The sequence below is a fragment of the Nomascus leucogenys genome, chromosome 11 (genome assembly GCF_006542625.1).
Source record: "Nomascus leucogenys isolate Asia chromosome 11, Asia_NLE_v1, whole genome shotgun sequence".
Taxonomy (NCBI): Eukaryota; Metazoa; Chordata; class Mammalia; order Primates; family Hylobatidae; genus Nomascus; species Nomascus leucogenys.
In genome coordinates this window covers 53722357-53733557 of record NC_044391.1, presented here as the reverse complement: position 1 = coordinate 53733557, position 11201 = coordinate 53722357, and the positions used below count along the sequence as shown (strand labels likewise).

General features: G+C 47.5%; 1 protein-coding gene across 2 annotated transcripts in view; it reads left to right on the top strand.

Moving 5' to 3' along the window:
* Positions 1–1038: 1038 nt before the first annotated feature.
* Positions 1039–11201, top strand: part of KIF5A (kinesin family member 5A) — a 37455-nt gene continuing 27292 nt past the window's right edge. Inside the window, exon 1 of one of the 2 annotated variants that reach the window (XM_030822352.1) lies at positions 1039–1520. In XM_030822352.1, coding sequence (XP_030678212.1) covers positions 1392–1520 — 129 coding nt within the window. In that variant the 5' untranslated portion in view covers positions 1039–1391. The remainder of the gene's footprint in view (positions 1521–11201) is intronic. The other variant, XM_030822351.1, reaches the window with a different exon arrangement.

Sequence of the window (11201 nt, the reverse complement as noted above, 5' to 3'; positions counted from 1 at the left end):
AACCACTCACCAGACAATTGCTGAGCAGAACTTTGCTTTCCTCCTCCTTCTCTCATCCACCCTGCCCTTCCCCTTTGCCTAGAACCTCAACTCCTGCAGTCCAACTCTCCGTTGGCCAGCAGAGGCCTGTGACATGGAGAAAAATCAATTTGGCCAGCTTCTTGGTGGTTCTTTCCAGGGGCTGCAGCAGGAGTCTGACCCAAAGGAAGGACAAGGAATCTCTGGGCTTGGCACTTCTTTCGTTTTTCTTCCCCCACACCTTTTTTTTTTTTTGGCTAGGGAAGGGGGCTGAAGTATTGGGACTCTATCCTCCAATGGTTACTGAGACAGGAAACACACACTCTCGTAGGTACCTGAATTTGCCTGAAACCCAAATGCAGGTGTTGCCTTAGACTTCAAAGTCTCTCTGGCCTTACCCATCCCCATCATTGCCCCTCCTTCACTGCTTTCTGACTCCCTTTCTCTTGCAAAAATGTTTCCTACCCATCTTCCTCCCATCCTCAACCTAGGACACAAAAATAAGTATTGTGTCTGCTTTTGAATTCCCATAACCCAGAATGGGAGTTTATCTTCCCTGAAACTGGGGACCTGGTGTGTACGTTGGGGAGACAGTAGAGTGCACCTTTGGATGTGGAAGGGGAAGGGAGTAGCCAGAACCTCCCATGACACCCAACTCCATAGAGTACAGGCAGGGGTCCCCCCAGAAAGCTGAGTGGGTTGGGAGTCCAGCTTCTGTGCGTGTGGGGCATGGGATGGGCGTAGGGGGAGAATGAGAAGTGTGATCCCAGTTTGGAGAGAGGACTGTGACGGGTTGGGGGATGCCCTGGAATAAAGGGAGAGGGAGATCTGTTGACCCTTTTCGCTACACAGGCGACAGGCCCACCTCAGTCCCCTTATCCCTTCCAGGGGGTGGAGTCTGATGGAGGGACAAACAGGTCGGGGGTATAAGGGTGGGATGCAGTGAGTTGGGTGGGGAAGGTTCGAGGGCAAGGTTATCTGCGAACGTTAGGAGTGGGGGACGGAGGAGAAGAGCGGTGAGGTTCCACCCTTCGGGGGTCGACGTCGAGCCAGCGTCCCCAGTGGAGGGAGCCCCGCCCCCGCTCCTCCATCGCGGCCCCGCCCAGGCCCGCAGCGCGGCGCTGCAGCGCGAGGGGCGGAGAGGCAGAGAGCCCGAGAGGACCAGACGCCCAGGTCGCCCGCATCCCGCTGCCGCAGGAGAGAGAGAGCGCGCCCCGGCCCTGCTCCCCAGGCTTCGCCCGGGCGCCCTCAACTCTGCCCCCAGAGACTGAGCACCTGTCCTCCGCCTCGGCCTCCGCTGAGAGCCCTCTCCTCTGGAGCACACACCACCCCTGCAGCCCAAGAAGAGTCCAAGCCCCACGCTGGCTACCACCATGGCGGAGACCAACAACGAATGTAGCATCAAGGTGCTCTGCCGATTCCGGCCCCTGAACCAGGCTGAGATTCTGCGGGGAGACAAGTTCATCCCCATTTTCCAAGGGGACGACAGCGTCGTTATTGGGGTGAGTGTCGCCCAGGATGGAATTCGGGGAGGGGGCAGGGGGCTGAATCTCCCCGCCCCCCTTAGAGCCTTAGTCTCTGCCGGTCCCTCTGCTCCCCCTCCCCGCCGCTCATCCTTCATCCTCTTCCCCGCAGCCCCTCCTCTCCCCTGCATCAGGATGGCTGGGTGTGGCCTGGCCAGGCCAGCGGCCGAGTCTCTGCAGAGTGGCAGGGGGCTGCTTCCCTACCTTCGGGAGATCCAACTCCCCTTTGCTGCTGTCTGCAGCGTCTCCACCCGTTAGAACCAGTCCCATGTTTTTCTGATGTTTTCCCCTTCTCCACCACCCGCTCCCCAAGAGAAAGCGTATCTTCCCTTTGTTATGGGCTCAGATCTCTACCCCCACCTCCCGGAAGGTAAGGCGGAAGACTTTTGAGTGGACTAGATGGGAGGTGAGCAGTCCAGGGTCTCTGCAGAGTGTGGATGGAAGTGGGCTCTAAGACCAAACCTTCCATCATTCCCTAAAGTAGTTACAGCCTGGATTTGTGTGTGTGTGTTGTGGGGAGTAGGTCTGATGCAGGGTTTACTGGGAAAGAAATCATTGATGCCACACCCAATCTTGGGGGGAGCCTCTGGAATCCTAAGGTCAGGTCTGCCTTTTGGTCCCAGGTACAGTAGAAAGAGGGTTTCAGATTCCCCAACTGACCCCGCTAAAGAAAAATGCCCAAACCCTGAGATCCTAGTAAGTACTTGCTTATTCATCCTTTCTCTTGAGAATCCAATAGAAAGTAGCCATCCAGCTCTACCTCATCATGACAGCCCTACCCAAGGAGGATATTTGAAGGGAACTAATATTTACAGTGGGCCTGTTACTCTATGTATATTATTTAACCCCCAAAACAACATTCAGAAGTAGTATCAATATTTCCATTTTACAGATGCAGAAATTGAGGCCCAAAGAACTTGAATAACTTTCTCAAGGTCATGCTATTGATCCATGGATCTGAACCTAAATCTGTGACTGCAAACCTCCCATCTCTTCCTATCACATTGCCTGCCCAGGTTTCTGTTCTACACCTTTATCTGTAATGGCCCAAAGGGAAATTCTAGGTCTTGCCCACTCCCCCTGAGGTTGGTAGGGACCTCAGGCTGTGTGTAGGGAGAAAAGATCTGGGGTCGAGTTCTGTAGGGCCTGAGGGGTGCTGGGCCAGGAAACAAAAACTAGCTTGAGGAGGGAGGGGCATGTACGAGGGCAGTCAAGGTCAGAGGTGCTTCTTATGTATCTTTATCCACAGTGCTTGGCACAGAGCACCTGGACACAGGCTTGTTAAAGGAATGAAGGAAAGAAGGGGAGGAAGCCTGGGCCTTCTGAGTCAGTGAGAATGGGACTTTGAATAAACATGCTTGGGGGGAGACCTGCTTACCGGTCCCCAAGGGCCCCAGTCTGTCACCACCTTGCACCCTAACCCACACTGTTAACTCAAATGGATGCTTTTGTCTCTCTGTGTGTGTGTGTGTGTGTGTGTGTGTGTGTGTGTGTGTGTGTATGTGTATGTATTTGCCACATGGAGAAGGCCTCTGTTTGTTTTTGCTTCAGGGACCTCTCTGGCCCTGCAGTCTGTTCAGTCTGGCTGGGCTAAAAACAAAACAAAACAAAACAACCACAAAACAACTCCTGGATCAACTCTGGAAGACCCCCCTCAGAGTGCCCTGGACAGCCAGCATTAGTTGTGAGAGTTGGAGCTTAAGATCCCCCTAAGACATAAAGGCTGAGAAACAGGAGGGGGGTGACGATGGGGGGCAAAACTTTTAGGCCCAGTTTCCTTGCTCTGGAAGGTCTTTCCAGTGAGACTGGACCAACTCCTTTAGGCTCTCTGGGCCATCCTGGTATAGTGGGATGGGGCAGGGAGTGATGTTGGTAAGAGGGGTGTGGTGTCCATCTGTTGTTAGCCCAGCTAAACAGGAGAGACACACAGTGGGAGGTGGGCAAGGAGGAAAGATGAAAAGAAGCCCAAGGCCTCCTGCCAATTCAGATTCCATCTCAGCTCCACAGCTGGATCTTCCTTGTCTGTTTTGCCTGATATCGGTAGGGCTGTACCTTTGTCTTGCTCGTATCTTCCCTCACCCTAGCCCTCCCTGTCAATCTCTCACTTGAAGATAAATGCTTACGGGGGGCCATTTTGTCTTAGGCAACATCCTTGGAGTTTGCTTTTTCAGACTTAATATTCATTCATCATTTAGGGAATGAGGGCTACAGGAGACATGATTTTTAGGAGACCCTTGAGGGTCCCAACAAGGGAAGGAAACTCCTACTCCTTTTTCTCTTTTCTCCTCTAGCTCTTTTTGGAGCCCACCAGGTCGGGAGCTGGCTTAGGAATTAATGGGGGAGACTGCTTCAGGATGTCTGGGAAGGTGCGGGAAGAGTGAAGGTGGGAGAGATAATCTTTCCCAATGCAGCCCCTACTCCTTCCTGTGACTGCTCTCCCCTTCGCCTCTGCAGCACTGCGGCTAGCGCTGAACTTCAGAGTCCCTTCTGTTGGTGGGCTTTGTTCTGCTTGTTAGAGGGTAGGAGAATAAGCTGGAGAGACAGCTCTGTGTGCCTTTTTTCTCCCCTACTCTTCTGACTTCTTCCAGGAACCTGGGGGATGGGGCTTAGCCAAAGTTAATGGCCTGAGTCATAGTAGAAGGGTGCCTGGGTCACCGTCTATGTGTGGTGCCCATCTTGTTTTGCTTTTGCACACTCAGAATCCAGTGTGACTTTTTCGCCAGACCCATTTAAGTGTCTCTCTGTCTTCCTCTGCCTTGCTCTTTCTCAGCAGTGTCGCAATGCCTGCTGTCTGGGCTGCTGCCTCTGCACCAGATGTGGGAGGGATGACAGTGAAGAGACACATACGTACACACACACACTCTTTCTCTTTCCCCTTCATTCAAGTGTACACAGCTACCTCCCTCAGGTCTCCCAATGGTTAAGTGGGTTCTTAATGCAAGAAACCAGGACCATTGTGTACTTCACTTGGCAAAGCTAGGTTGGGACCTGCAGGGTTATTGGAGCAGAATCAGTATTGTTTGGGGTGGCCTGGGATTTGATATCTGAAGTGGGGAGCAGGGCTCTCCTTTGCTTTGGGGGAGTCTCATAAAGAAAAATGGAGACGAGAAGTAACGTTCACTGTGGCCAGTGTCTCTCCAGCATTACCATGGCAACAATCCCCACGGGTGTCACTATGGAAATCAGGCCTGGCACTTGAAGTTCAGTTTATACCAAGTGCTTTACTGAGGGTTGAACAGGTTGGTCATCTTTGGACCCCTGATATTAAACCCCCAGCCCCAATTAGCTTTAGTCAGCACACATGATAGAAAAGTACAGAAAGGTGCCGGGATACACAAATGGAAGAGGGGACACCAGGGAGGCTCAGAGTGTGATTAAAGGAGAACAAAGAACCCTGGACTGTGGGACTCTGAAGAGAGGCCCTTCAGAGAAGGCTATAAGGAGCACTTAGACTCCTGGGGGTGGGAGAGAGATTGGATATCGGGGACATTTCTAAGAGGAGGAGGGACTCTGAACTTATTTCTCATTAACAACTCACAGAGTCTTCGATTACCTGGAGGTAGAGAGGGTGGATAGCAGAATTACATACTTCTGAAAATGGGATTGAGGTTGGAAAAAGGGAGTGATGAAAGGCTTTAGTTCTGTCTGAAAATACTTGGAAAAATGCCCAAATGTGAGGAGGTGGGATATGGAATAGGGGAAGGAAAAGCCTTGATAAGGCTCTGACACAGTGTTGGCATTTCAGTTCTTGGATCACTTTGCAGTGTGGGTCTGGAATCAGATTGCTTGAATTTGAAACTGTGCTCTACCGTTTCTCAGCCATGTGACTGTGGGGAAGCTACCTGACCTCTTTGAGCCTATTTCGTCATCTATAAAGTGGTAATAATAATAGTATCTATGTCCTAGGATTACTGTGAACATTAAATGAGATAATGCATATAAACTGCTTTGTAACATGGCAGGCACACAGTAAACCCTCAATAAGAGTTAGATATTATCACTATTTTATATGCTATCTCCCCACAAGCTAGCTTTGACAAAATTGGGAAGTCGGTAACACTTTTCCTTTTTACTAATTGTTTCATCCAAACCTCCAGATCCCAAGTATCTTCTTGCTCCCTTCTTTGTCAATATCTATGTTTAGTCAACAAATATTTATCTGGCTGGGCGCGGTGGCTCACGCCTGTAATCCAAGCACTTTGGGAGGCCGAGGCGGGTGGATCACGAGGTCAGGAGATCGAGACCATCCTGGCTAACACAGTGAAACCCCGTCTCTATTAAAAATACAAAAAAATTAGCCGGGCGTGGTGGTGGGCGCCTGTAGTCCCAGCTACTCGGGAGGCTGAGGCAGGAGAATGGCTTGAACCCGGGAGGCGGAGCTTGCAGTGAGCCGAGATTGCGCCACTGCACTCCAGCCTGGGGGAAAGAGTGAGACTCCGCCTCAAAACAAACAAACAAACAAAAAAAAACAAATATTTGTGAAGAGCATCTGTCATAGTCCTCTATATGTTGCTATAAAGGAATACCCCAGGCTGGGTAATTTATAAAGAAAAGAGATATTTGGCAAACAGTTCCGCAGGCTGTACAAGAAGCATGGCACCAGCATCTGCTCTGGTGAGGGCCTCAGGAAGCTTCCAATCATGGTGGGAGGCAAAGAGGGAGCAGGAATCACATGGCGAGAGAGGGAAAAAGAGGGAGAGCAAGAGGTGCCAAGCTCTTTTTAACAGCCAGCTCTCACATGAACTCATAGAGCGAGAACTTACTCATTACCATGGGGAAGGCACCAAGCCACTCATCAGGGATTTACCTCCTTGAGTCAAGCACTTCCCACCATGCCCCACCTCCAACAATGGGGATCAAATGTCAACATGAGATTTGGAGGGGACAAACATCCAAACTACATCAGTATCCTATAAGCCAGGGACTGTGTTTGGTGTTGGGGATTTAAAGGGAATCCCTGCCTTCAAGAAAATCTGGATCAAGGTTGTGATCCACAGCCCATGGAGTGGCCTGGGCAGAGGCAGGGGAGAGGAACATCAGATATGGCTTTTGCTAACTAACTATATACTCCCCCAGATTCTGATAAGAAACCTCCCAGAACATACTACAGTCTGATTCAGAGTAATTGTGTGTTATGAGAGCTATAAATAATGGTGGTGCTTCCCATGTCTACGGGCAGGAAAAGTGGAAGACCACTGGTCTAGTTATTTTCATGAAAAGATCACTATTCTCTGGGCACACTGCCCATGGGTTAGCCCTGCTGTACAAGGAGCAGTAATTAAAAAAAAATCAGGCAAAATTAATTCATCCTGAGTATAATCAATAGAAAATTAAAAGAAATGTACAAAACTTAGCTGGGCATGGTGGCAGCTGCCTGTAGTCCCAGCTACTCCGGAGGCTGATGCAGGAGAATTGCTTGAACCTGGGAGGCGGAGGTTGCAGTGAGCCGAGATCTTGCCACTGCACTCCAGCCTGGGCAACAGAGCAAGACTCTGTCTCAAAAATAAATAAATAAATAAATAAATAAATAAATAAATATTAAAAAAAGAAATTGGCTGGGCATGGTGGCTCACGCCTGTAATCTCAGCACTTTGGGAGACAGAGGCGGGCGGATAACGAGGTCAGGAGTTCGACACCAGCATGGCCAACATGGTGAAACCCTGTCTGTACTGAAAATACAAAAATTAGCCGGATGCGTTGGCGGGCGCCTGTAATCCCAGCTACTCGGAAGGCTGAGGCAGGAGAATCGCTTGAACCTGGGAGGCAAAGGTTGCAGTGAGCCAAGATCATGCTGCTGCACTCTAGCCTGGGTGAAAGAGTGAAACTCCATCTCAAAAAAAAAAGAAAGAAAAAAAGAAAAAAGAAATTTACATTTTAAAAGGAATAAAAAAACTTAAAGAAATAAAGAGCTAGGCTTGGAATTTTAGAGCCCAGCCAAGAATAGAGAAGTAGGTAGCAGGCCTTCCCAGAACTCCTGAAATCATATCTCATGTCACATGGCTTTCCCTGCTCAGGAGATTACTAAACGCACCAATTTTTAGCTCTTGGGTATCTGTTTTTTTTTTTTTTTTTTTTTTTTTTGAGACGGAGTCTTGCTCTGTCACCCAGGCTGGAGTGCAGTGGTGCAATCTCGGCTCACTGCAAACTCCGCCTTCCAGGTTCACGCCATTCTCCTGCCTCAGCCTCCCGAGCAGCTGGGACTACAGGTGCCTGCCACCATGCCCGGCTAATTTTTTGTATTTTTAGTGGAGACGGGGTTTCACCGTGTTAGCCAGGATGGTCTCGATCTCCTGACCTCATGATCTGCCCGCCTCAGCCTCCCAAAGTGCTGGGATTACAGGTGTGAGCCACTGCGCCCAGCCCGCTGTTGGGTATCTTTTAGACTCACAGATCTGAGAACCTCCTCCTTCTTTCCTCTCTGCTGCTTTCTTTCTTCCCAGCCTAGACTGATGTAAAGGGGTTCCTGATGAAAAGGGGCTATAATTGGCTTCAGCATTTGGAGAGCGCTCTCCATTTTAATGCGTCTGTGGAGCCTTCTAGAATCCTGTAACTGGGAATGTTTTGAGGGAGTGTGTGTGGGGGCTGGGGTGGGGTGGTTGGTGCATTGGTGCCCATGTGTTTGTGGGGGGAGGGGAGGGGCAAGGTTGGCTTGAGATTACATTTAATCCCCTTTGGCTGGGTGCCTGGCTTCATGAAGCATGGATAGAGATTGTTGGTGGGAAAGAGATGAGAAAGCCAGTCTCATCTTTTCACATTTTTCTGCCTGTTTTATATTCTGGCTGCACTGGCAGCTGATTAAATGATGCCCACCCAGATTAAGGGTGGATCTGCCTTTCCCAGTCCACTGATTCATATGTTAATACCCTTTGGCAACATCCTCACAGACACACCCAGGATCAATACTTTGCATCATTCAGTCCAATCAAGTTGACACTCAGTATTAACTATCACAATTCCACCCCTCGTCAACTTGAACCCATACACATCTCCTGAGATCATACAAATCTTCAAATAAGGACAATAATAAGGTCATAATTACACCTAATATAATACAACTATCCTTCGTACAACCAGAAATGCACCAATCCCCAACCCAAATGCTATTATATAAAGTTAACAATACTTAAATGCTGATATGAAGTCAATAAATCTTATGTCACATAATAAAGGAAAAAGGAAATTAAAAAAAAGATGAGAGGCATTGGCTTGAGATAGGCATATTTTGCTTGTTTCTGTTTCTTGGCCACTGGGTGGGAGAAACATTGAGGTAGATTACAATTCAAGAATTAATTACAATTCAAAATTAAGGTAGATTTTTCTTTAATAATATTAAAAATAATGTAATTACAACACTAATACATTTTAATTGTTAACAAAGTTAAAGACAAAGGAAAGGACACAGAAGAAGCTAAAAATCACCCAATATCTTACCACCCCAAAAAGGCACTGTTATTAATAATAATTTGATGTATTTTTCCAGTGTTTTTTCTGCATATATACATATGTTAATTTTAATAAGATTATATCATAAACTATGTATTGTTTTGTAACCTTTTTTCTCAAACAAAATATTATTACTATTTTGCCATTGTTAAATATTTTTACATAACTTTATTATTTTACAATTTTTTTGTTTTTTTTTGAGATGGAGTCACGTGCTGTCACTCAGGCTGGAGTGTGCAGTGGTGTGATCTCGGCTCACTGCAACCTCCGCCTCCCGGGTTAAAGCAATCCTCCCACCTCAGCATCCTGAGTAGCTAGGATTATAGGCATGTACCACCATGCCTGGCTGTATTTTACAATTTTCAATTTAACTTTCGAGTGTCTTACCTGCACATGTGACAAAATGCAAAGGATATGAAAAGGTTTATATTGTTTCCTTCTCCTTCTCACCCCTCTTTTCCAGCCACACAGTTCCCCTTTCAGAAGGCAACTTCTTGTGGATCTTTCCAAAAACCTACTATACGTTTATAAGCAAATACGTATATACCTGCATACCTTTTTTTACACAAATGGTAGCGTATTATACATCCATTCTGCACCTTTAAAAACAAAAACAGCCTGGGTGTGGTGGCTCATGCCTGTAATCTAAGCACTTTGAGGCCGAGGTGGGAGGATCACTTGAGGTCAGGAGTTCGAGACCAGCCTGGCCAACATGGTGAAACCCCATCTCTACTAAAAATACAAAAATTCCAGCTGGGCGCAGTGGTTCACACCTGTAATCCTAGCACTTTGGGAGGCCGAGGAGGGCGGATCATGAGGTCAGGAGATGGAGACCATCCTGGCCAACATGGTGAAACCTCGTCTCTACTAAAAATACAAAAATTAGGCCAGGTGCTGTGGCTTACGCCTGTAATCTCAGCATTGGGAGGCCAAGGTGGGTGGATCACCTGAGGTCAGGAGTTCGAGACCAGCCTGGCCAACATGACGAAACCCCGTCTCTACTAAAAATACAGAAATTAGCCGGGTGTGGTGGCAGACACCTGTAATCCCAGCTACTCTGGAGGCTGAGGCAGGAGAACTGCTTGAGCCCGGGAGGCAGAAGTTGCAGTGAGCTGAGATGAAGCCACTGCACTCCAGCTTGGGCGACAGAGCAAGACTCTTGTCTCAAAAAACAAAAAGCAAAACAAACAAACAAAAAACCCAAAACAAAACACTGAGTCTTGGAGACCCTTCCTTATCAGCACATAAAGATTTATCTCATTCTTTTTTGGTTTTGTTTTGTTTTGTTTTTCAAGACAGGGTCTCACTCTGTTGCTCAGGCTGGAGTGCAGTGGTGCAATCATGGCTCACTGCAACCTCCACCTTCGAGGCTCAGGCCATCATCCTGCCTCAGCCTGCTGAGTAGCTGGGACCACAAGGCCCATGCCACCATGCCTGGCTATTTTTTTTTTAATTTTTGTAGAGACAGGGTCTCCCTGTGTTGCCCCGGCTGGTCTCCAACTCCCGGCCTCAAGGATCCTCCAGCCTTGACCTTCCAAAGGGCTCGGATTACACTGCACATGAGCTGTCTCATTCAACTGTATAATTTGTTGTAGGGATAGGCCATTATTTAACCAGGCCTCTGTTGGTGGACATTAAGGGTTGTTCTAATCATCTGCTATTACAAACAGTTGAATGACCTTGTATAGATATTTTTTGCATATGTGCAGTATGTCTACAGGATAAATTTTCCGAAGTGGAGGTCATAAAGCATATGCATTTAAAAATGTGAGGCTATTTCCAAATTGCCTTTCATAGAGTTGGCTCCAATTTCCATGTACCCTGAGCAATATGTGTGAATATCTGTTTACTCACATTCTCACCAGTGTAATGCATTGTCTTTTATTTTGGCCACTTTTATAGGTAAAAATGGTGTTTCATAGTTTTAATATGCATTTTGCTTATTAACAGTGAGGTCAAGCATTAATTAATGTTTAAGAGCCACTATAACATCATTTTATGATGTTATAATTTATGATAGTGATATAATTTACATACAGTGTACGGATCTTAGGCAAACAGCTTGATGAATTTTATAACATATGTAGACACCCATGTAACCACTACACAGATCAAGATCTAGAACATTTCTGTCACTCCTGAAAGCTCCTTCATATTCTCTTCCTGTAAATACCACTTGTATGTTGTTACCACAATAGCAGGTAGCTGCTGTTTTGA